The sequence below is a fragment of the Xiphias gladius genome, chromosome 1 (genome assembly GCF_016859285.1).
Source record: "Xiphias gladius isolate SHS-SW01 ecotype Sanya breed wild chromosome 1, ASM1685928v1, whole genome shotgun sequence".
Lineage (NCBI taxonomy): Eukaryota > Metazoa > Chordata > Actinopteri > Istiophoriformes > Xiphiidae > Xiphias > Xiphias gladius.
Genome location: NC_053400.1, coordinates 14,388,255 through 14,415,749, shown reverse-complemented (window position 1 = coordinate 14,415,749; position 27,495 = coordinate 14,388,255). Strand labels below are relative to the sequence as shown.

Here is a 27,495-nt window from a genome sequence, read left to right as displayed (position 1 = left end):
AAGAACCTCAGAAGTGACAGCCTGAGGTCAAAATAAATTAATGGGACCTTAAGATATATAATACAGAAAACCTTTCCTGGATACATATCTTACTGCTGTCTGATTACTTTATGAAAGCTAAAGAGGTTGAAATCTCTATACAGGAGCTTACCGCGGTCTGTGTGTTTGTGTGTACGTATGAGTGAATTCAAGTAAGAAGTATAATTGACAATTTGCAGAGAATCCCTTTTTCATTTTCCTAAAGAAGACACTAGTTTACACTCACCCCACTGTCCCTGTTTGACCTTTATCCTGGAAGATCCCATCTCAGTCGTAAACCCTAACCCATCAGCTCCTCTCCTCTTCTCATTCTGTCAATCCAACTCCTTCATCCGATATCCCTTCCTCTCAGTCCTTTATCCCTTCTTCTCAGCTCCTCTATCCCCTTTCTTGTTTCCCTCATCTCCTCCCTATAGTTGGGAACTTCCCTCAATCAAATCTCCCGGCTCGTGTCCCTTGTTTCTCTTTCTTCTATCACTCCCTTTTCTGCCATCTTTTAACAGAGGGCACTTCTTGCCTGTCCATCTTGAAAGAGGGATCCCCCTACTCTGTTCCTGGGGTTTACGTCCTGTTAAAGTTGGTTTTTTTCTTTGGAGTTTTTCCTTTTCAGAACTAAGTATCTAAGGATGGCTTGTGTCTTATGTTGTACACATTGTCATGCCATCTGAGACACCCTCGTTGGTCTACGCCAATAAAATTTAATTGACTTAACTTTTCATCACCCTGTGCTCTAGAATCCTAGATTATCAGTTCTTATTCAGTTCCTATACTTCCTCTCCCTAAATATATTCCATATCTTCATTCCCCCCATTCTCACCCTGCTCTCTTGAACTCTGCTCACCCAGCTTTTGTTTTCTTTTCTCAGACCTCTACCTCTCTTGTTGCTCCTCTCATGCTTGTCTGCTCTTCCTCACCAATCTCCTCCTCTAATCCCTGACTCCCTGTCTCTGCCCTCACACATCCTGCCTCACCAAACTCTCTCCACCCAGCCCCTCTGCTTTGGGCTGTATTGCCCTGTGACTGACTGACATACCACTCACTGATAACACATCTCATTCCACAGCAAGTGAAGCTGTCAATGGGGAGGTGAAAGAGAGGCAGGAAAAAAGAGAGCGAGAGAAAGACAGAAATAAAGAGACATGATGAATGGGGGGGGTGGAATGTAGCGCTTGTTGGATGAGAGAAAGACACTAGTGTTGACAGAGGAAAAGAAGGTTACATGGGAAAGAGTGACACAGAAAGAGATATTTTGGAAAGTATAGAAGAAGAGAAAAATAGAGGTGATGTAGCAAGATGGTTCTTGATATCACAGAGGATGGAAAGGAGGGAGAAATTCAATATAATGGGGGTAAGAAAGGGGGAGCAATGGAAATAAAACAGTGAATATGTAAAAGAAATACAAAAAGAGGGTGCTCTGGAGATCATGTGGTTAAAATGCATACCACATAACCCCAACATTCCTAGTTTAATTCCAGTTCCGTCTCTCTCCCCTAATTTCCTGTCTATCTCAACTATTGACTGTCAAATATAACAAATTTAAGAAGACACTGAATAGACTTAAGAGTAAAAATGTACTGTGTAAAGAAGAGGGAACTGAGGGAAAGAGAATAATGTAAGGAGATAAATGGAGTAGAATCTACATTTAATTAATCTGTGTTGATCCGCAGCGAGATGTCTTTTTAAGGATATGATTCAATTACATGTCAGTGGAATTGAAGACGGTTTTGTTTTTTATAGAGCTCAGGATCATTCTGCAGAATAAGCTTGGGTCATATCAAAAACGGAATCAATGTTGGTTTAAGTAATACCTTGGCCCTACCAAAATTCTACAGGAAACAAGGGGGTGATAGGGAACTATTCAATTTGAATAATATCATGTGAAAGAAAGAGAAGCTGGGCCAGGACAACAAAGGTAGAGAGGGGGTGAATGGAAGAGGAAAGACAAAATGGCTCTAGTTCATTGTTGTTCTCAAATGCAATGTTATTTGTTTACATCACCACTGGTGCAATTGATATCATTTGGACTGTGATTATACTGAAGCAAGAGCTCCCAAGAGCTCTCACTTAACAAAAACCTGATTACCAGTAGTTCAACTGAACAAACTGTGCAACCCCTGTTTTATCTTGTATCTAATTAGCTAATTTACAACTGCACAAGTAAGAAAAACCTGCTACAATTATTTTTAAATTTACACTGAGGGGGGCTAAGGGGTGTTCATAATGTTGAGCACTGCTTTTGGTCAAGTGTGTTCAATCACCTTAACCTTAAGATCGTTTTGGGGGAGAGGTTGCTGGATATTCCCAGACATTCCTGTCTCCACATGCGAACCGAGTGAGTGACATCAGAAAGTGTAATGTGGGGATCTTAGCGAGGAACTATTAAGATCGTCAGGGCAAACAGAGTATTTCAATGACAAACAAAGGATTCTTGCATGTTCACGGAGAAAGGTGAGCTCACCCAGCAGGGCAGCAAGATTTACATCCACCAGATTCTATTGGCCCAGGTGAGGTAGGCCAGACGTCAGTTCAAAGGGACATGCTAACAGCTTATCCAGAGAGGAATACAGCTCCATATATGCAACCCAACCAGTTTATGCTTCACTTTCACTGTTTTCGGTGAAAGTTGCGTGGAGTTTGCTTGGTTCTGAGCATGACTGCTGCTATATGTTGTCAGTTATTCCTTTCTTCTCATCTAATAGTAAAAATGTAAACACTCATTTACCATATTTACCCTTTTATTTTTTCCTCAATGATATTCCATTACTTTCGACAGACTGTGTTTTGATGCCATTGGTCGGCTGGGGACGGGAGGGTTGTAGAGAATGAAAATCTGCAGTGGGATAGACATCCCTACAGCTGGTATGTCATTCTCTCTCATCAGATTTATCAGATCATTTATCTGTGTTGCTCAATGTCCACGTGTTGTAGAAAGTGTAAAAAACATACATGAGTAACCTTAAAATGATTTCACCCAATTTTAAGGGCATTGACCATGTCATCAAATGACAGAAAATAACCTCTTTCCTTAAGAAAGAGAAATGTCAGATAGCCTTTCTATAAGAAACCCACCTATCAGATCTGGAGCATATTAAATTAAGGAGGATGTGGGTGGGCCAGATATTCTGCTCAGCACTTAACTCAAAATGCAGGGGGATTGCTATTCTCCTACATCGTTGCCTGCCTTTTACCCTTGATAAAACAATAACAGATAAAGAGGGTCACTATGTACTTTTATCTAGCTACCTGTATGTTTATCATCTTATCCTTGAATTAATATACGCTCCAAACATATATGAAACTTTCAGATTTTGCAACATTTTCCTTTCCATACATACTTTTGGGAGGTGACCTTTAGTCAGCTGTGGCTCAGGAGGTAGAGCAGGTAAGACCCCCCCACTAACCAGAAGGTCAGTTGTTCGATCCCCGGCTCCTCCAGTCCGCATCCCTTTGCACACACATGAATGTGCCTGCAAATGGCTGAATGTGGCACGTAGTGTAAAGTGCTTTGATCAATAAAATTAGAAAAGCGCTATATAAGTGCGGTCCATTTACCTTAACTGTGTACCTAACCAAATATTGATATGTCTCCCTCCCGCTCTATCCAAGAAAGGGTAAACCTGTGTGAATTTCTTGATGACTTGGATTTGCATGACCTTGCATGCAAGGTTTTTCTAGAATAGACTATTTTCTCTCTTCATGAGAGAAAATAGGATAGTGGGCGGTAAAGTTGGCACCCAGTCCCTCTCTGATTATTCCCCTATTAGTGTAACTATCTCCCCCACTTACAGAGATCCAGCCTGCAGACAGTGGCAACTAAACCCTACTTTATTAAGTTATCATCATGTTGAGTATTTTACTACAGAGTGGCAGTATTTTATCGCTGAAAAGAGAACTCCAGACATAAGCCATTCTACCTTGTGGGAATCTGGAAAGTCTATATATGTGAGCCTATTATATCTTAAGATATAATAGGCTCTTATCTTAAGAGACAGTTGGATCTGGAAAAGACACAGTCTGGAGACTCAATTCAAGCTATTTTGCAATAGTTTTCTGGGACAACAGCTGAATGGGGCCTGATCTGCTTTAAACCAGCTATTAACCGGGAAAGAAGAGACACCATTTTTTTTCCCAAATCAGGCAATAAAAATCTCTCTCATAGATAGGAATGGGTCTGGGCAAATATTGAGATTATTTTATAAAAACCTCTATGGCTCAGAATGCACATCTGCTGTTCCCATCTCTATCTGATGAGCAAAAAGTAAGGAAGAAGTCTCAGAAGTCATTGGTTCTCTCAAGGGAGGTCCTGAAACCATCCAGTACCCTCACAGATGTATTTGGATTCCTTTAGCAGGAGTTTTCTACCCCATACGTTAAACCTTGCCAATCTCTGTCATTTTTAAGAAAGACACACCTCCTGACATGTGTGGCTCCTACAGACCCATCAGTCTAATTTCATTTGATACCAAGCTGCTCTCAAAACTTCTTGCCAGGCTAAAGAATTTACTCCCAGCTCTTATAAACTCAGACAGGCTTCGTTCATGGACATTAGTAGACCAGCAATGTGACAAGGCTTTTGAATATTGTGCAGGTCCCTAGATGCTGAGGAGGTATTCGACAGTTTGACGTACTGGAGAGATTCGGGTTGGGGGGGGTCCTTAAGTGGATCTGAACCATATATCATTTACCAACAGCTATTATCATAACGGACGGCACTCTGAACCTTTCCTGTGTCAAGAGGCGTTCGCCAGGGTTGCCCACTTAGCCCACTTAGCCCCCATTCCTGGATTGGTTCTCCACACTCCCCATGAAAGGGGATTCATGAACTTGGTGACTTATTTAAAGATAATGCTAAGGATATGCTAATGCTAATGATAATGTATTTGATATTCCCAAGGAACATTTCTTTGTATAGCTGCGACTGAGGCTATAGATTTTAGATTTTCTTGTGTTACCTCCTTTTCTGTTATACTCCCTTGTAGTGACGCAGAGATTTATTTTGTAGCGCCAAAATGTAAAATATCATCATTTTATTCACTTCTCTGTTCCTCTGACATATATGGGTTGCCGAATATTTCTCGTAAACGGAAAAGAGATTTAGGTACTAAATATGTTGATCACATCTGAGTTTGCATATAACAGACTTAAGGAAACTCAGTAGAAGATTCTTCACGGGCTGCATATCACCCCTCTTACTAGGGGCTGGGGGGGGAAAAAAAAAAAAAAAAAAAAAAAAAATCAATTCACTTAAGTATCGCGATTCTTTCTTTAAACTATTTTTTAATTGACACGCCGATTCCTGAATCAATATTTAATTTATTATTTACACTGAACAGTTAGCACAGGAGCTAGCCAGTGAGCTTGTTAGCATCAGAGTGGGAACTGGGGATCTGTTAGTTTGTTCAAGCGGCGGCCAAAAGTCACTGCGTTTATTGTAAAAGTACTTTATTTAACTTTATTATAACAGTATTTTATTTAGTGTTATTGTAAAAGTAGTTTATTTAACTTTATTACAATAGTACTTTACTTAACTGACAGGTAGAAGACTTCTATAGTGGCCAATGACCTACTGACCTCTTAAGCAGTATTCCTAATGACAAATTTTCCATTAGCATGGCTTGAAGACAGAGCCAAGGCGATTATAGCAATGAAATTATAGCTGCTGAAATAAACCTCAGAAAGACTGACTGACATGTGATGTACAATGTTTTTGGAAATATGACTCATGATATACATAGTCTCTAAGTGTACGATTCAACTTTTTCCCATGGTCTAGTGTAAACAAAAAAACGTAAACAAAAATCACAATAAATCTGTAATACTAAATCACAATACTTGTAGAATCGCAATACTTAAAAATCACAATACATATTGAATCATCACTCAAGTATCGTGATAGTATCAAATTGGGATATAAGCATATCATCCCAGCCCTACCTGTTACCTTGACCAACATAAATCGTTCCCTTTCTCCTGTATGCATTAAGTGCCATTCCGATAGGGGTACGTATTTCCATTGCTTCTGGGAGTGTAAACTATATCCCAGATTCTTGGCATCTATATCCGAGTAATTAATGGGGTATTTAAAATAAAAATTAAAAACGACCCTGGTGTTTTCCTCTCATACCTACCCTCCAGCAAATTGCATCTCCCTGCATCACACTACAAACTTCTTGAGAAGCTCCTTTTAATTGCTCGAAAGTGCATCTAGCACAATTGGATCAAAGACTTCCCACCAAGTGTTTCCCTCTGTTACAGAGAGATTTTTAACAGCCTCCCCCATGAAAGATAACAGGTTTCAAAGGAAAAGATGACATGATACCGCTACAGATGACTGGTTACCTTAAACTCACATATATACAGTGTAGTGGACTGGAAACAATATTTTATTTAAGTTCATATGATTAATTAACATAATTGTTTGAAGTGTAATGTGACTTAATGCATCGCTAGCTCTCCACTTTTGCATCTCCAGGCTCATTGTCACCTTTCCCGCTCTCTCTCTCTCACTCTCTCTGTCCTGTTATCACACTGCCTCTCCTTGTTATTCACCCTCCAAGCCTCTCCCACCATCTTTAGTCCTCTCTTCCCCCTCTATACTTGTCCTTACCCACTATGTACTGTTAGCAGCTCTGATGTACAGCCAATATTCTCTCTATCATATTAGCACGGCTGCAGTGCATAAAGGAAGAGATAGGAAGAGGAAGAGAGGAGGAAAAAGAATAGAGAGAAAGAGAGAGAGAGAGAGAGGATGGAGGAGACACATTTGTTCTACTCATCTCAGCGCTAAAAGATACAATTACCTCTCACAGCATATTATCCATGTTTTATACCAGCCCAGGGCCCCATGCCTTTGCCTTGCCGCGCTCACCCTGTGTAAGGCCCATATTTTAACACTAGCTATGACAGTTTATTTAAGAAAAGAAAATTGTCCCCAGGGAGATGGAGGGGGGAGAGAGAGAGAGTGTGTATAAGGAAAATGAGAGAGAAAGAGGGAAGGGCAAAGAAGGTGGAGGGGGAAGAGACAATGAAAGGGGGAGAGAGGGAGAATGAGAGATAGATGAGGGAGAGAGGGAGAGAGAAAGGGAAAGAGAAAATCATATTCAGGAAAAAAAAAAAGCAGAGACAAAAGATAAAGAGAGACAAAGACAGGGAGGGGACATATATAAGGTGACACACCAACCTTTTAATAAAAACCATAAGTCTCTTTTTCTTTCTGAGCAGAAGCAAAGAGAGACATTCATGAGAACATACATGGAAGGAGAAGCACAAACAGTATACCACCGCAAACGGAGAGAGATATGCAGAAGTAACATTTAGTAACAAAGCCTAGATGCAGGTGGAGTTCTGTTCCCTAACAGATCTTTAAAAAGTATCAAGTTTTGGGTCGGGTTTTGACCATATTATTGCTTAAAGTTTCTGACTCTAGTCAAGTTCAGGTTTGGTTATTTCCATCCAATCCAATTACCAATCCAATTTTTTCTGTCCCAGTTCTGATTCTGACACCTTTGGGTAAGTGCTGACATCGAGTGCTGATCTAATACCAGAGCTCTCTTAACTGTTGGCAGACACACAGAATTTTATTATGACATTCACAAATAAACTTTATTTAACACAGATTTGACACAACATGGCCAAAATCCTATCCAGTTTAAAATGATAGTATCAGTGTATAGTGGAGTAGAGTATAGGTGGATCAGATCAGAGCATCCTTATCTCTACTACAGTTTGCTCCATGTAAATAATGTGTCGTAAGTAGACATTCAGTAAATTCTCAGTAGGGAAAACAGAATTAAAAAGAAGCAAAACGAACACTTCAGATGTCAGGAAAGGATTGGATCTCAAATTTGACAGTACCAGTTGGGTTCAGTCCGGTCTGGTATTATAGAGACATATGGGCCAGGTTTAGGTCTCAGTTTCTGGTCATTTTCAAACTCTAAAATAACATGTAATCTTTGGTGGATCCTTTTACCCAAAGCACCTTGCAGCACCCTTGCTGCATACATTTTTAGCTCTCATATCTCAAAGCTCTGGCGGGAAAGATACTCCTAAACCTGCCTGTGTTAGTGCCTCGCTCTCACTATGACGCTGGACTACACTGCACACTGACATGAAATACTAATGTAAAATAAATAAAAAAAATGGATTTAAAGACAGAAAATATTAAACCCCACAACACATACACACACCTTTCTCCCATCTCTTTCACTATGTAATTGATGCCAGTCTCGTGCCCTTTCGCCTCTTTTGCCAGCAGGCAGAGGGCTACCATAGAGGTGTCCGCTTCACCCCTACATAACAACCTTGCCTCACCTTCACACACATGCACAGAACCACACATACACACACAAATATACTGTATTTAGTTATCTCACATGCACACAGAGACACACATATAGCCTACAGAAACACGCACAGAAAGTGCCCCCATGCATGTACACATAGTGTATGCACATGCATAAACTCTCACACTCACACACACACACACACACACACACACACACACACACACACACAGTCACGCCCACTCACCTTCAGTCTGTCTCACAATCTGTCCCTTTCGCTCTGGGCAGGACAGAGAGAAAAGCAGCAGTATATTTGTATGGGCCAGCGTACAGTGAGTGTTCATGTGTATACGGTATACAACAACAAAAGTGTTTGACTAATTAATGAAATGATGAAAGGTCCATATTAAACGCAACTGCAACTTCAAGATTCCATTCCTCAATAGAGCCAAGGACAAAAATCGGACTTCAGTGTTATACTTTGTTAGAATACAGGTCGCATTAACATCAGCCATAGTAGAAAAGAGAAAATTTTAGCAGTTGTAAGACGTCTAAGCTGTTAATTACATTTAACAGGTGATTTGCCAAACTCACTGCAGATTTGTGATGTGTTGCTTTCCTTTGGCATATCTGGCACTCAATGTTTTGGGGGACATTTTCACAAATTTGGAAGTTACTCCAGACACTTGACTTTTTCAACATCATGCTAGCGTTGTTATAACTTGTAAGCCTGTCACGTGTCACTGTCCCAGTGTCAGTGCTGGTAACATTAGATGAGAGCTGTGACGCAAAAAACTATCAATAAAATGAAATGTCCTTGTCTGAGAATAATTAATAATAATTAATGTTGATGCTTAATGAATAATGTTGGATTAGTATTTCTTATTTCATGGGCTATTCGCTATTTTTGCAGTAATGTATATATAATACAATATAATACTGATTTATTTATATATTATAAATACTGATACAATTACCATGGCAACAGTAGAACTTCTGAGGCTTTGAGGCAGTCAGGTCAGCCATAACATTCATCAGGCCGCATTTCATATTCTTTGGCTAAATTTAATCTTGTAGTTTTGTGCAGTTTGGAGAGCAACGGTTTTCTTCTTGGACACTATCCGTAAAGGCTAACTTCATGCACTCTCCTTCGCACTGCCTGATCAATCACTGAAATATCAATTTCCACAGGTGATCCTTGTGTCAAATCAGAAGCACTTACCCCTATTTTTCAATGCAAGGTTACATAAACAGTGAATTGCTCATGGTGTCATTGTTTGAGGAGAGCCACTGTGCCTCCTGTTATTGGTATTATGGCTGCAATTGTGTTTCGGTTTATGTTCAGTAGCCTACTGATGCTCTTGTACCCTCTCCCATCTTTATGAAGTCTCACAATCTGTTTTTTTACCTAGAAAGCTGTGGTGTTCAGAGGTTATTTTATAACCTTGTTAATGTGATTAGCACTATTGGAAATCACCAGTATACTCCATTTTGTTGCATTGGGGTTGTACTTTGGGACCTGTATTTTCAATGTAGTCTATCTATCCTGTTTGTTTTTAATAATACAAAGGATCAAATGCCCTACACATCAGCTTAAAAATAATACATTTACAGTGAGATGGTATAATTTTAAATCATTTAACATTTCAGTGATACTGCACAGGAGTTTACTTATTTTTGTGGTATACTATATGTGGCCAACAATTTTACCTTTTGGCCAGAGAGCAGTAAATACTACCAAATCCATCAATACTTTCTATGACGCTCATGTTCAGCGACTGCATGTCTTCAGCGATTTGCACAATGTCTTGATATGTACTTATATCAAATTCTTCTCTTCATGTTATATGTCGGTGTTGCTTGATGAGAAGCCTGCCAAAGCAGCAGTAACCTCATCACTACTTGAAGGTTCAAACACTGAAATGAGAGGGTATATTGAGGAAAAACGTTTATATAGTACTTGAGATAAAACCTGCACCAGCACCAAAATAGGAGCTGTTATGTTGCCAAAATCAAAGAGGGGGGATGTAGGAGAAGAAAGGGTAATTCTGTTTCTACCATTCATGTGACCACTCGGCACACATTTAACCACTCCTAGAATGCTATTGGTCAAAAGGTGAATATGTGGTCACCAATGTTCACGTTTTTCGAAAGACCATCCATCACTCCAAAACAATCTTTAAATCTCAGTATCTTGTCATGGGGAAGAGTGGAACTTATGTCTGAGTGGGTTAGTAGTTGCTTATGTTTATGTATTTATCATCACTATAGGTTTAACGATAGATCATAGTGACTGAAATTAATCTAGTCAATAAAACAGACACTCATCTTAAGCAGTGTAAACCCATGCTAAACCTAGGGTCAGGATCAAGGTACATGAGCCATGTCAGATAAATATGCTGACCAGTTCACACTAACAACTAACACAAGCGTAGATGTGAAAAGCAAGGAAGAGGAAGGCAGAGGGGGAAACGAGAAAACAAGTAAGGCAAAGAAAGCATAGCCCGCAGGAGGGAGACTGTGGACAAAGAAGAGGAAGACACTATGCAAGAAGGAGAAAGAAAGACAAAACCACTCACTAATAGAGTGGGGTGATGAGGCATATGCATCTATGCAAGAAAGAACGAGAGAAAGAAAGACTGGTGTTATGAGATCAGTTGGTGAAAAAATATCAGCCCTCCTTCAAGACCACACCAGTCCGTATACACACATACACACAGGTCAGAGTCTTCCAGTGTAATTGTGCGTGAAAACATTCATTAAGATCATTATGACATGGAGTAGAAGTTTTAGCAGCCAAACTGTATAAGAGCTGAGTACTGAAGCAGATGAGCTGTCAGGGTCTAGAGAACAAATTATAGATTAGATGGGAACAACTAGTTCCCCCCCTGCAATAAATACATAGATAGCTATGTGTGTACATGCCATATAATCATGACTTGACCTTTACTCACTACGAAACTCAGACACTGACCCACTTACCCCTTTTTTCATCTCTTTTACACAATTTTTTCCCCTCTTTTCTGTCTTTACCGCCAGTTATGAGCCCTCTTAAAGAGCAACTAGCTATTTCTGTGTGTGTGGTGCTGTGTGTATGTAGAGGCATTACGTTCATCACCTGTCTGTTTGTGTTTAACAGTAGGAAAAAGAAGCTGCAAGTGTACATGTGTGTACACACAAGTGTTAAACATTCATGCAGCCGTGTTGGGTCTTGATGGGACCATTGTGACTGGTTGTCCCTCCGCTGTTTCATCCGATAATGCTGATTTGCTCAGGCACTAACAGACGGACCCCTCTGGGGGTCCTCCAGGCACACAGTCAATCACTGTACTCCAAAAGATAGTACGCCAAAGCTATTTAAATTATAAACTCTCTTCCTTTCTCCTCTTCCCATCTTTTGCCATCTCTTCTTACCACTTCTCATTTCTCTGTACTTCCAGGACACTCCTACTTTTTACTATTTATCTCACTCCTCTTCCTCTTCTGACACCTACTTCTACACTTCTATTATGACTCGCAGTACATCTCCAACTTTCACCTTTTTGGTATTCCGTTCGATTCACCTTCAAAATTCATACAAACACAGGAAGTACAAGAATGTAAAATGAAGATGAGGCAGTATTATGAAGTTTACTGAAAATAGAGAAAGTGATTCTGGAGAAAGACTCTTAATATTTGAACTCAACAGTAAAACAAATACACCCCCGCCCTTCTGTGTTCTTTCAGAAGCTCCACCTCCCATATTCATGGGAAAGGCAATGACACAATGGCAGAATCCAGAGCGACTTGGAAGTGGATACTCTCTCATAGCTGAAACAGAACAAACTTTATAATCTAAAATGTCATCAAAGAAAATGACATGCACACAAACACAGCATCCAAAACACAACAGAATAAAAACTAGCGAGAGCTAGGTTTTTAGATTGTTTTTATAAAGCTACAGTGACAGGAGACAGGACTGTAGGTTTGTAGCTAAGCTAACAAGGAAGGTAACGTTACCTCGCACAACATTTAGAAAAATTATGCATGGTTAAAGTAGTAAACACTTTTTTTTCTCTCTGTTTCAGCCCTCCATCCAGAACTTAGCTTTTCCAAAATGGCCTTCAGAATGTGTTAATCTTAAAACGCCAGCTTCGTGTTTCTATTTGTACGGGGTAAAAAAGCTTTTCCAAAATTAAGATATAAGCAGGCACAGTGAGTGTCAGGGGCTGTGTGCCAGTCAGGTTAAGAAAAAAATCTTTAGTCGCCTCTAACTTTCTCTGTCAGAGTTAATTTTATGAGTCAATATAGCCAATACACAGCATATCTGTCGTCATTAACCTAGATTTATGTTGATTTTTGACAATGTTGCGATTATAATATAAGGATTTTGTCACTGCAGCACAGCAGCCTGTGAATAACTGCTGGTTAACATTTAGTGTTTATGGGCCACGATTTCATAAAATATTTCATACTTGTTCAGTTGTCTGACAGTAAAAACTGGAAAACATGTAAATGATAACAGCTATATTGTGAATTTGGTTATTTTATTATACAGTATAGGTGACAGCAGAGTAACCAGCTATATTTTAGCTGCTCAATCAAAGATGGGGGCTGTGTGGCAACAAGATTGAGAAAACAACTTTCTGTATTCTCTAACATTTTCTGTGATCACGCATTCAAAACATTGATTTTATGTTGATTTTTTTCGATGGCGTCATAAAACCATGGATAAAATGATTTGATCAGCTATCTCTCTCCATGATTCTACTACCTTTCCCTTCCCTTCATCTGCTCTGAATAGTACACACACACACAGACTCCCTATATTATTTTATTGCACTATATCTAGATAGAGAAAACAAACTCAGAGTTGAGTATCTACAACAGAATGTATGTAACAAAATAATATGACCGACGTTTCGGATGACGTCGCAACCATGAGATAATGATTTGATCAGCTGAGATCTCCCATGAATCTTCTACCTACTCTTCCCCTTCATCTGGAGACGCTCTGAATAGTACACACAGACTGCCCGTCCCTATATTATTGCACTGATATAATACGAAAGAAAAGACACCACAACTCAGAGTTTGAGTATACAACACTAAAACTGAGATAAAATTATATCAAGTCATCAGGTATAAATTCCCACAAGAATAGGAAATTGGGTCTTGTGCTTAGCAAGCTGGGCAACACACAAAGGTGGGGACGTAAGTGTGTTGACTCCTGGCAGACTGGTCCTAGGGAGGAGGAATGTTACCTCTCTGGCGGGGAAGTAACCTGAACTGGTGCGGGAAGTGTAGCGGTACCAACTTGATATTGTTGGGCTCACCTTTACGCATAGCACGGGATCTGGAACCAAACTCCTGGACAGGAGCTTGACCCTCCACAGCTCAGAGTACCCAGCTTTCTTGGACTTTCTGGGTGATGTCCTGGAAAGGGACTCTATAGTTCCGCTGGGGGACCTCAATACTCATGTGGGCAATGGATGGAGAAACTTGGTGGGGCATGATTGGGAGGAACGGCCTGCCTGATCTGGACCTGAGCTTTGTTATTGGACTTCTGTGCTAGGCATGGTTTGGCCATACCAAGCACCATGTTCGAGGATAAGGTGGATCAAAAGTGTGCCTGATACCATAACACCTTTGGCTAAAGATCAATGATCAACTTTTTTTGTCATATTATCAGATCTGCGGCTGTATGTCTTGGACAGTCGAATGAAGAGAGGGGCAGAGCTGCCAACTTATCACTACTTGTGGTGTTTTGGATAGGATGGCAGGGGAAGGCTGCTGGTCAAACCTGGCAAACCCAAATGTGTAGTGAGTTAATTGGGAACATCTGGCAGAGGCCCCTGTTGGTGAGGTCTTCATCTCTCGCTGATGGAAGAATTTCTTATGCATTACGAGGGTGGTTGGTGACGTGGAATCTGAGTGGGCCATGTTCAAAGCCTCCTTTGCACAGGCGGCTGGTAGGAGCTGTGGTCAGAAGGTTCTTTGTGTGTGTAGTAGCAATATAATAACTTGCTGGTGAAGGAATCTGTCAGAATGAAGGAGGCCATTCAGGCTTGATTGGCCAAGGGGGGCTCCTGAAGCAGCAGAAAGGTACCGGGAGACCAGAAGGGCTGTAGCTTCGGCACTCTCAGAAGCAAAAACAAGATTGTTTGAGGAGTATGGGGAGGCTATGGAGAAGGACTTTCGTTTGGACTCAGGGAAGTTCTGGCAAACCGTTTGGAAGAAAAAGAAGGGCTTGGCTCAGGCTCTGTTCAGCCGGGGAGTAGAACTGCTGATGCGGACTGGGGATATTGTTGAGCGGTGGAAAGGACACTCTGAGGAGCTTCTGTACCCAACCAACACGTCCTCTGTGGAGGAGGGAGAGTCTGACGACTCGGGGGAAGCCTCACCCATATTCCTGACAGAGGTCCCTGAGGGGGTCATGGGAGTTTGACCATCCAGTCTATGTACATGTGTTTTCTGGAGTTGAAGAAGGAGTATGGGGTACTGGGACTGTTGCTCCGGTACAAGCCATCTGGCCCTTGTATTACCAAAGTGAGAGCTGTGTTCGTATTCTCAGCACGAAGTTAAACATGTTACCAGTGGGTGTTGGACTCCGCCAAAGTTGAACCTTGTCTCTGATCCTTTTTTGGATATTCATGGACAGGACCTCAAGGCGCAGCCGGGGTTAGGAGTGTGTCCAGTTTGGGAACCTTAGAATTGCTTTTTGCAGATGATGTGATTCTTTTGGCTTCATCAGACCGTGCCCTTCAGCACACACTGAGGAAGTTTGCAGCTGAGTGGGAAGCGACTGGGATGAGACTCAGAACCTCCAAGTCTGAGGCCATGGTCTACTGCCAGATAACAGTGGATTGCTCCCTCCTGGTTGGGGGTAAGTTGCTGCCCCAAGAAAATGAGCATAAGTATCTCAGGATCTTGTTCACGAGTGATGGTAAAATGGATCATGTTGGACAGGCGGAATTGTGCGGTGTAACCAGTAATGCCTAAATTGTACCGGATCATTGTGGTGAAGAGGGAGCTGAGCCAGAGGGCAAAACTTTCAATCTACCAATCAATCCACATTCCAACCCTCACCTATGTTAGGGGGTCTGAGCCACGACACGTTTGTGCGCAGTTGGACGTCTGGAATACACTGCTTTGCCTGCTACCACCGTAACCCGCCCTGGGACAACCAGAAGAAAAAAGATGGATAGAAGGTATAATTTCAATACTAACGACAGAAAAATATAAGTGACTGTATATTTTAATAAATTCTAAAAGTCACAAAACAATACCAGATACTGTGTGTTCTAAGTCCCTTGTACTACTTGTGCTTGTTGATAGCATTTCCCACAGGAATACTGCTTACATTTTTCATGCATTCTGCATGATACTGTATAACAACTCCTGCAGCTTTCATGACACACAAATATAATACCCAAAAATGGATTTCAGTTTAGGCTAGCTGGTGAAATAATCCACTTAAACAAAATACAAATTTTATTTTGTATGTGAGTGGTTCCCCCTCAGATATCTGCCAGGATTTGTTTGCCTGGAGGCTGAGGGATCATAGCTATGAACTAAAATTTTACATGTTTAACTATGTTCCACCTTTTCAGCCTTATTATACCCTGCTATGCACATACCACCACTGCTCCTTTTGCCAGCATGAACTGCCGCACCAAACCACTGTGAACCTAGAGACCATGGTGTAAACACCCTGGAACACCAAGTCCTTATACATACATCATTAGCCACTGTACACCAGTTGGACCCATCTATCTTTTATCCTAGCCGGTAGTAGAGATGCTTTTCTACATATGTAATAATTATTGCAGAAATGTAGTGGAAGGTGAGACCGATAGTAGACTGACTTCGTAGCTCTCACTTAACTTCAATGAGCCACGTCCCTCACTTCCCCCATCTCTCCTCCTCTCACAGTCCCTCCCTCCCCCAGGCTACCTTTTCCTCCACTATTCTCTACATCGTTACCATAATCAGATAAGACAACTACCTAGGGAGCACGAGCATCCCTACAGCACCTTGCTCCTGGCACCGTGTGTGTGCATGTAGTGTGTTGTGTGTGTCTTGGCGTCTGTGTGTGTGAGTGAGAGTAGTGTGTGAGCCGCTGGGCACTTGGAAATTCCCGTATTCCTTGTCCTTTCCTTTTTGTGTTTTTATCTTTTTAAACCGACAGATGACTGGTGTGTGTGTGTGTGTGTGTGTGTGTGTGTGTATGTGTGTGTGTGCGCGCGTGTTTAAGACATGTGTGTGTGAACTCTATGTGTGTAGGAAAGGTTTCTAAATTACCCTACTCCTTCATAGGGTAATGTCTGTATTGTGGCTGACAGACTGCTACAAATTACCACTGAACTATTGTGAGTGTGTGTCTATATGTATGTGCGAGAGAGCAAGTACATAAATGCGTGTGCATGCATGAGAATGGGAGTGTGCGAATGGTGTTTGAGTGTCAAGGATGATTATTTTATTCTTCTGAATGGTCAAAGCAGATCACATCACCATGCCATTAAACAAAAGACAGACTGATTCACAAGAATGCACAAACACAGACAAAGTTTCAAAACACCTCCAAGCCACACCAGCACAACACACTTTTAGAAAAGTGCCTACAAGCTGTTTTCCATGCCTACATGGGCATGTACAACAAACATAGATACTGTAGATAGACATATATAAAATCCCGATTCCCACAGGGCATACACACATACTGTACACACATACACTAGCTAGCAACTGAGCTATCAGCAACACTACATTTAGCCAGCGACACCATCATCATCACATCAACACCAATCAGGCAGCGAGTAAACTAAACTGTCAAGTTGGATTTTCTGGATAGGAAAAGTAATTTTCCTTTTAAGTACTGGTGAACATGTATAACTTCCTCATTCCTGGCTTACCTATCTATCCGTGAATCGCGGTTTCAATCAAACTGCAGCTGATACACAGCACAGCCTTTTGTCTCCCTGCATTTTGCACTTCCATTCCTATTTTTAAAACCATACAAAATTTAGTGAGTTTAACAGAGAAAACCTTAATCTGATATATGACTCCGAATTTTATAATTATGGAACAAGAAAAGGAAAATAGCTTTATAATACCAAGAAAAAAGGGTTATTAAAAGGTTATTTATTTGCAATAGACTATTATTCATGGAAGGCCACTTTTATAATTTTTTAGTTTTTTTTTTTTTAACTCTTTAGTATTATCTTTATTAATATTTTACTATATTATCTTGGTTGACATTTTGGGAAATTTGCTTATATGATTTTTTGCCAAGGGTGAGATGAATAGACTGATACCTCTCATGTCTCTGCATTTAGTACGGGGCGAGAGCTGGAGATGATTAGCTAAGCACAAAAACTGGAAGCAGGGGGAAAAAGCTAGCCTGGCTCTCCAAAGTTCAAAAATATGTCTACCAAAACTTCTAAAGCTTAGCAATCAACAAGTTACATCTCTTTTATTTAATCCAACTGCAAAGAGAAATGTAAAAAGAACAAGTTGTGGTGTAACAAGGAGTGTCGTGCTGCACAGTACTACCCTTTCCAGCATTTCAGGGGATTTCTCTTTACAGGAAGGCCTTTACTGTGAAACACCAGTCGGAAGTGTGTGGAGTTTGCATTAACAGCTCGTCAACACTACAAGAACAGCAAAGGAGAGTTTATCTATGATCTTGTACTATAGATCTGTATATTGCACATATAAGAACATATGCAGCAGTTGTGTTAGTTTTTATTTTTCTAATTTACAGCATTAAATTTTTACCACCACATCAAATTTAGTAGTAAATGGAAAGGGACAATAAAAAAAGGTCAGCTAAAAGAAAGACAAATGTAATTAGGCCTATTCAAATCCATGTCAGGTCTAATAAAGAGTTGGGTCCAAATATTATACAGAAAAGAAATAGACACATAGACAACTTAAGTTACAGACACTTGTAGTTATAAAGCTTGTCATGTTGACCATGTTTTCTCCCCCTTAGCTGACTGGGTGCTATTCAGAGATGCTGAAAGAGAGAGATTGTCAAGTGGAGCAATCTGTAAAATTATACTCTTCAACGTACCAAAAACTCATGCACAGATACACACAAACACACACACACAAACAGGGATTCATTTGGGGCCTCAAGACTCTCCACTTCACTAGCTGCCATTTTAGAATGATCAGAGCTTATGAAAGCCTTTTTTGTCCAAGAAAAATAATTTCTAACGTCTGATGTGTTCTAAAATTTCTAGTTGATGTACCACTTAGGTCAAATGGTGCTGAGGATAAAAAGAAAAAAAGGAAAGACAGAAAACACCAAAACCGAAAGAATAAATACATACATTGTTATATTATATACACCACCAACAGAAATTAACGTCCTTATCAGATCTGTGTGATATTTGATCTATGTGAAAATCTGATGATTTTTTTCAGTTTTTCATATTTTTTCTTCTTTTTACCTACTTTCATCTTTGTATTCGGCAATCCCTCAAGCATACAACAAGGTTCTCCATAATAACAAAAACAGGTGCAGAGTTTAGCTGTAAAATAATCTAACTAAATCCACAACTATTAAAGATGATTTATTTTTTTTACTTAATTATCATCCTCAAATTCTGGTACTGAAACTGAATGTACCAAACCCTGAATTACAAGATAACAAAGTACTATGTAATCCAAAAAGATCTGAAAAGAACCAACAATTAGAAACATATCCAAGCAACAAAATTATACAACTTTACATAAGTAAAACATAAATGTCTGTGTTTTACAGAATAAACCACAGAAAACACAGACCTACATAAATTACACAAAATAAGTAAAAATTCAGTTCCAGCGGTTATGCTGTTAGATTTCCATAAAGGACTTACACGCTTTTGAAATATTGTGCTGAAAGTATGAGGCACCATCTGTCTGTGTATGTGTGTCTGATGAAATACGTGTGTTTGGCAGCTGTGCCAAGGCAGATGTTTGCCACTATAATTACCACTCGCTTGCTGTGAGAAAGAGAAAAAGATGGACAGAGAATTAAAGAGAAACCGACAGAAAAAGCTAGAAAGACAGTATGTCTGTGATAGAAAGAGACCATTTCGCTTTCACAACCCTTATGACAACAATGAAACCTGAACCCGATGGTCATTTCTATGGTAGAATGATCAAATGCAAACGGCAAACCTATGGATGCACATAAACATACATGCTTATAATAATGTACTTCTCATAGTGACTGTGACGTGTTTACGAGGGCAGTTGTCTTTCATGCCAGCATGGGGATCCCCAAAACCCCTCAAGATTTCTTACCTGCAAAACAAGGTGTGTCCACCTCTCTAGTACAAGCCTGCCCTCTGTTCTGAAGCTGACAGTCAAAGCAGTCTGACTTCTGGACTGAACGTACCGCAGGGTGACCGCCTGCTTGGACACGGTCACAGAAAAAACCAACCGCTCTCCAGAGCTCTTCTCTAGCAGCATCCTGAGAGAAACAGAAACACACACATACAAAATATTTGGCAGTGAGGAGCTTTTATAACTTAACTCAAAAAAGAGGGTACCATGGACTCCAAAAACCATTCTGACAGTTACATGTAGAATATCAATATTTTACATGACTGCTAGCTTTTTGCTGCTACACTGGGTGCAGACAGACACGCACACCCTCCGCGTGTCATATTAACCACCATCAGTGACATTTTATGGGAAATGATGGCTTTTATGAACCTAGAGCAGTAGATCTCATAAATCACAGATAGATATATACATGAGAATGAATGTATGTCTACACATGCATGGGAGTGTGTGTGTGTGTGTGTGTGTGTGCCTATGGCGATAGACAAAGAGAGAGAAAGACACACTGAAGATAATAAGCACAATAATAAAGTAAGGAAAAGTTGGTAAGTTACAAAAACTAAAAAATTGTGATTTATTGGACTGAAAATGCTTTTTGTGTGTAGTCTTTTTACTTTTGGCATACATGTAAAAATCCAGATTGAAAAAAGGGCCGAAACTAATCATTATTGCTGTTATTATTTAATCTGCAGTTTATTTTTTCCATCATAATTTGATCTATCTACAGTGAAAAATGCACATCACAGAGTCCAAGTTTAAATATTTAAGGTTCTTGTTTTGTACGACCAACAGTTCAAAACCCAAAGATTCTCAGTTTTCTATCATAGATGACTAAGAAAATCAGCAAATACGCACATCTGTAAAGCTGAATCCAGTAAACGTCTGGAATCTTTGCTTGAAAATCGTATGCTTACTTGAATGAGTAACTGATAAAAATTGTTGTGGAATATTTTTTCTGTAAGCTTATCTATTAATCAACTAACTGTTTAAGCAATTATTAATTTCATCCATTGCAGGGACAAGGTATGGTGATGGATGGGGAAAAGATAAGCTGCCAAAAAAACAAATAGGGCTTTCCATTATCAGTGATAACTATGACATGGACGTGCACTTTTGCCACGTGTTGTCCACATAGTAAAAGTTCAGTACATATAACCAACATAAAATAAATGTATTTTTAAAATGATAATACTCAAATAATGTAAACATAACTTCATAATCGGTTTCTGGAAATTAATCCATTGTATAGTAAAAACTATGGTTTGTAGGAACAGGTGGCTGGCTGTGTTCACTGTTCAGGGGAGGGTTGTGAAATCACAGTGTGAGGGAGAGACAAAAAGAGAGGGGTGAGGAGAGATGGACAGAGGTGAGGATAGAGACTTCCTTTCATCTGGCTTCTTTGATGGCAGCCATGATCGTCTCTACAACAAAAGACTGATAGCCATTGACAGCAACAGAAAGAGAGAGAGGGAGAGATGTTACTTCCATTCAAACGCATTCAGCCATACAGGTGTCATGTTCGCCAGAACAAGATAACAAAACTTGTCTGTCATCTGAATCCCCAGACAGACAACTTCACAAACAAAATCACGGCATGAAATAAAAAGGAGAGATTTGATCTCTGTCTGATTCGCCTTCTCAGAGTTAAACTTTACTGACGGCAACTTTTAAATTGAACATCCAGTGAGTTACTAGAATACATACATACATATAACCCGTCTAGTTCTGCGTTAGGTCTTTCTTCACACCTGTCATGACTGCACAGTTGTCAGTCAAATTGATCTTTTCAGCACATGCTGAATTTTGACATAATTTTTTTTCTTGAAAGCCCAACAAAACAAAACCATAAAAGTTTATTTAAAATGTTTCTTTAATCCACAGACATGAAATTATTTCCTCACTGAGGTATGCCTTTTCTTGTTTGTCAACATGGAGCCAAACGTTCCAGATGATAAAAAAAGCACAGCAAAGCTTTACTTGTCTTGACAGATTAGCTAAATTACTTTATTAAGATAAAGTAATTCAGCTAATCAGTCAAAGGGTAGTTATATACAAAGACAGCTACATTAATGGGGAACTCCACTAAATCTACACATCAAAGTGTGTCTTGGGGATGTGTGAAAAGATGTTTTATAAAACCTTTTGTCTCTTCACAGGGGGCTGTGCGAAGTCTGACAAATTACCTTAGGTGACATCCCTTGAGTCAGTGTTAGTTGGGGCTAAAGTCTAGGACACAATCTAGTGTACTACCACTACCACTAAAAACTTACTTTCTGATTGACTCATATTGCAAAAGTTAGATTGCACTGGATTTGCTAATGTTGTTAAGTTTTTCCAAAGTTAACTGTTAAAATCAGCTGGATGAAATCTTATCTGAAAACATTTTCCTGAAGGTTGAGTGAAATGCTCATTCTTGGTCTTGACTAAAACTAGCCTAAAATGTCCAGAGTTTTAGTCGACTAAAACCTGACTAAAAACAAAAAGGCTGACTAAATATGACTAAAACTAGCATGGACTTTTAATCTCAGGGCTATGACTAGATCCAAAAATAGCTGACAACATTAACGTTAATGAGAAAGCCCGTTGTTCGAGCAATCCACTTCAAGTGTTGCTACACGGAGCAAGAGAGAGGGTTGCCAAGCAAGGCCAACGGATCTCTTTTTGTTTGTGTATGTGCCCTGTGTGTTTGAGTATGTGTGTGTATGTGAGTTTGAGTGTGTTCGTGTGTGTGGGAATGCAAGCTGATCTCAGCGTGTGCAACTCTGCACCATCTCAGCCCTGCCTGGAAGAGACCAGCACACTGTCATCCCCTCACAACATCACATACACACAACATGTCTAAGTAGGACACGACAGTCAACTGTTGGCTAACATTCCCTGATGTTGATACTGACCTGACCAGACCTGATCTGCTTCTTGTTATCAGATCAATATCACGGGCCTTTCACTTTCTTGTCATGTTTGAAAATCATATTCAATATCATATCAGAACAGATATTTGACCTGCTGTCAGCAGGGAGTCATATTTCATCCGCACAGGGTAATCTTGGACTATTCTCGTACTGTACATCAGTAATTGTGACTCATACTTAGGACACACAAATGTTTGATTATTTCCAATATGTCTTTATTCTGTTTTTTTCCTGCCACTGAGGTTCTAAGGATTTAATATATAAAGTATAGTGTATCCGCATAATACCACAAAATAGAAACAACTTTATCTGTATTCCTGTATTATAATTTCTTCTCACTCACTCCATCTTCTCAAATAAAGCAGACTTTCTGCTCAAATAATGACATAAGCATTATAACTTAAAAAACTATTAAAACATAGAAGCATGAAATACTATGAAAAAAGTATATATCAATAACACTTATCCATATGGAATATATAATTTCCCTCCTTTTTTTGATGCATTGATGTTTTCCAGTGTCGTGTTTATAATGAAACAGTTTGAGGTCATTGACTTATATCAAAATCTGAATTTTTACATGTATAAAATGTCCTGTCATGAACAGTCCTATACACACACAAAAAACACCAACTGTCTGTCATGTACGAATATATAATTTAAGTAACAACAAAATTTTACTTCAGTTTGCAAAGATTTCCTTCTGTTTACTTTACTTCCCAGGAAAAAAAGCCGGCTAAGATCCATCCATTTACCAATTATCTATCTATATCTTTTGTAATGTTCAGTACACTGTACATTGGTAATCAGTTCAATTTAATACTCAGCGGCAGCAAGCAGCTGTTTCAATTAAAAGAAGGCCTAACACTTCCAACTATTATTCTAATTTCTTAGAAAATCACAAACGCATAACTCACATCTCTCCGGGAGAGCTTGGTTTTATCCACAATGCCAAGGTGAGCGAACCCAATGCTCCTAGTTTCTGTGAGGGGGGAGAGACCAGACATCCATCCGGGACTGGCCGAAACAGCAAACCACTGGATCCACCAGAAACCCCCTCCGAACTGGTAGTGGTTCCAGTCTCTGTCTGAGTCCCAGGACGAGTTTCATTACCGTCTTCAGTTACACAGGTACCCCTGTTGGAATTAAGTTTGAATATGGTCATATTTAGTCTCAAAGAGACCTTAATAGTGTTTTATATCACTCGCAAATATATGCAAGACTGCCACATACCAAAATCAGTTATATTATAAGAGATATATTATGGTGTCGAAAAACTTATTTCACAAGTCAAGTTTTTTATTGTGCATGGACTGAAAGGTCAAGGGTCATGATAAATTATATAGCCATCTCAAATACCTTAAGGACATTCATTTGATCTACCTACCTGTGTGCGGGTAGGAGCAGTGGTGCATATGGAGGTGTGGAGGATCTGTAAGGACACTCCTGGACACAGAAGGCCTGATAACATGTCATTAGCTCAGCGTGGGAGGACGGTGACTGGCAGTAGCTGCTCCGCTCTGGAACCCCACAGGTTGAACGAGGTGGAGAGGTGGACACAGGTTTGAAGGCAGCAATGTTCTCCATTCGCGGGAAATTTCCCTAAGAAAGAAGAAGCTTGAACGAGCGTGGTGATTCTATTTAATCTGAGTCTCTTGCTTATTTGTGGTGGCTGCAACTTGAGACATTTGGATACAATAATGACCAATGCGCAATTTGGTGAATCTAATTAAAAGTGCTATTAAAGGAATGTTATGATATAGCACAACCCATAATGTGGACAAGGTTCTTACCATCAGGGATACAGTAGATAACAGTACATTTAAAATAGGACAGGTATTTTGAGTAAAAATATCAATAACTTTGCAAGAGAAAAAAGAGGCAGAGAAAATATCTGGACGTATCTGTTGCGAAGCCCTCCATTTTACAGTAGCTTCCATTAGAAGACATTGTGACATGTGACGATAGGAAAAGCAAAGGTGTAAATAATAGTTCACCTTATCATTTACACCTGTGCTTTTCCTATGGCTGAATTCCATTTAGCTGTTCCAGGGTGCTGGTATTGTTCATGCTGGCTCACTGTCACACTGTCATAGCTCAGTGGGACTCTTGAATAGAACCAAGCCGTCGTTAATGTTATTAGTAACAGCTGCGTTTTTCCTACTGCGACAAGTTGAAATGTCTGCTGTGAAAAAGTCTATTTAAGAGTCCTAATGAATACAATGCCTTGTCTGTTAACAACCAATCTTCCACGGTCTTTGGATCAGAAATTAGAATTGACTCTCGAAAGCCACTCTTACCTGTGATGAAGCAGGTTTTAGACACAGGCTGAGGAGGAGGAGAGCTAACCAGAGGAAGAGATGATGCCGCCTCATCCCCGTCACGTTTTCCTCTCTCTTCCCCCTTTCTTCAGTCATCTTTTTCAGGAGGAACAGCCCCAGAAGTACAGGCCAGCTCTTTCTTATCCTCATCATTTTCTCGCATTGCTTGATCTCACCTTCTGTTTGTGCGGCTGACAAAATCCCTGAGACATCTGTCTTGCCCTTGTCCTTTCCTTCTACCCCGTTTTTCCCACTTCCTTTCAAATCTTTTCCAATCACTCTTTTCCATAAGCTGCACAGCTCCGCTCTCCCTCCTCTCTTCGTCCCCTCTCTCCTGACTCCTCTGCCCCATGTTTGCCTCTTCCCCCGCAGATTTCCTCTCTTTGCTCCTCCCTTGGTTTTCCCGCTTTCCGTCTCTTTAGTCCGTCTCTGGCCTTTGACCCGCCAAGATTCCAGAATCTGATTCTCTGAGGGGTTCAGCGTGGTCCGGGGTTCTAGAATCTCAGACAGGAGTTCTGGAGCATTCCCGGAGGCAGAGGGATGTTCAAGAACCTGGATTTCTTTCGGGAGCCTTCCAGCAGCGCTTGCATAAGTGATGACTGTCATGGTCTCATGGTTCCAGGGTTACTGGGACATTTTTTTTTACAGGCCGGTGCCCCTAGGGTGAGGCTACGAAGCTTAGCCCTCTGTTACACTGTCTCTGTCCCTCACACGCACACGCCGACGCACAAACCACAACCAAAGCCTTCACATGATAGGTAGGATTTCACAATCTAGACGGGCAAAAGAGAGAAGGGGAGATGGAAAGAGAGACGTGGTCAGACCAAAATCCAACGGGAGACAAATCTGCGGAGAGCTAAATGCCATGCAGGCTATTCCCTAGCCAAAGCCTACACTATCATGTACAGCTTGATGGAGGCACACTTCAACTGATACTGCTACATTGCTTTCCTCTTTTCTTCATTTTCTATTGAATTAAACATGCCCCTTTTCCTCTGGCATCCGGCCTCCAGGTTTATATCCAGCTGAACAGGTTTTCACATGAGTTTGTGGGAAATTGAGGCTTAGGCCAAAGCTCTCTTCATTACAATACTTATCAGCATCAATTTCACATTTTGACACACCAAAGAGGCCAGCAGTGCAGTCACCTGTAGCGTTGAATTACTTCCTTGCCTTCAGCGTCCTTCATAAAATAGGGAAGCTCACGGTGGATCTAATAACGTCTGCCGTGTGTCGTGCAAATGTGTAAATCTATGCAGATATTCTAACGTGCTGAAATTATCTGGGAACTCCTCGTGGTTTACCTGTCGCGGTGGATTCCCGGCACCCAGCTCTTATCCGCATGAAAATTTTGCAGCGTCAACAAACACTCAACTTGTTGCTGTGGCACGAGTCGGAGAAAACACACACTACCCGTGTTTCTCCGCACACCTGCCCGTCAGGCACCGCGGACAGCGCTCCAGCGGGAAGAAAGTGTCCTTTGCGAACATGACTTGAATTGTTTTGTCCGTTTTTCCGGCTACCCACGTCGACAGAAAAGCGGAGTGACAACACAACTGAACTTGACAACGCCGCTCTTCGCGCTCTCTCTCTCTCTCTCTCTCTCTCTCTCTCTGTCTGTCCTACCTCCCTCTATCAGAACACGCGGCGCGCGGTGCTAAAGAGATTAGCGCGAGCCGCCATCTGGCCCGGCAGCGCTCGAGGCGGCAGGATATGGGGCGCAAAGTAACGGTGGTGCCACGTCGTACCGTTGAGAGCCCCGGGTAACGGAAACTTGAGAGCCCCGGGGGTACGGCGGGAGAAGAGACAGTGCGACGATACCCGTTTTTCAGCTGTTACAGAACAGCAAAGATTGCCCGTGACAGCGAGGCATTAACGTGGGATTTAAATAATTACCCCCTCCCCGGTAGTGGTGCTTTACCTCCCGCCTACGTGGGATGCGTCGGGGTTTCAGACAAGTGGCTCTCAGAAAAAAAGAGGAACGCTACCGCCGTTGCTGGGCAACGGTGATCCGCTCCGGCCACTAGAGACCGCGTGGGTAGGAAATCATTTTATGGGCTACTATAGGCTATCAGCTAAACTTTGTTTTGATCAAAATCCCCGTTTAAGGGTGTAATCGTGGCACTGATTAGTAAAAGAACAACAAACGAACAGGAAAAACAAACATGGACCCATGAAAAGGATGGAAGAATGGGTAGATGTTTGGCTTGGAATCAATCATGCAGGAATAAAATGTTGTGAGTAGTATATTAATATCAATACAATCAAAATTGAATGTAAGTAATTCAAAACTCCAAATATGTTTTGCATATATAGTCTACATGCCCTTTTTTATTTAGTTTTGCCCATTCTTTTGATTTTGTAAACTCTTTAACTCTTTGAAGGCCTTGCAATTTAATGGCAGTCACCGGGGATGCACTTCTGTTTTTTCATTTAAAAGAGAATTACTAATTGCAGTATGGATCCGTGATGAAGCCACATATGTAAAAGTGCCAGGTTTATTTGTTGTGTTGCTGCTGTGAATGCGCTGTGATACATGGCTGATAATTTAGACAATATTTTTTAAGCATCTATATGTGTGCATGTGCCTGTGTGTGTGGAAATCTGAGTTGAGTAATG

The 27,495-nt window shown here is 40.6% G+C and overlaps 1 protein-coding gene across 1 annotated transcript in view; it reads right to left on the bottom strand.

Annotated features, from left to right (window-relative positions):
* Positions 1 to 26,612, bottom strand: part of ush2a (Usher syndrome 2A (autosomal recessive, mild)) — a 223,593-nt gene extending 196,981 nt beyond the window's left edge. The window contains exons 1-5 of the mRNA XM_040127015.1: positions 26,181 to 26,612; positions 24,856 to 25,649; positions 23,943 to 24,157; positions 23,473 to 23,691; positions 19,602 to 19,770 (exon numbers count right to left, since the gene is read on the bottom strand). Of these exons, the coding sequence (XP_039982949.1) occupies positions 19,602 to 19,770; positions 23,473 to 23,691; positions 23,943 to 24,157; positions 24,856 to 25,482 (1,230 nt within the window). The 5' untranslated portion in view covers positions 25,483 to 25,649; positions 26,181 to 26,612. The remainder of the gene's footprint in view (positions 1 to 19,601; positions 19,771 to 23,472; positions 23,692 to 23,942; positions 24,158 to 24,855; positions 25,650 to 26,180) is intronic.
* Positions 26,613 to 27,495: the final 883 nt, after the last annotated feature.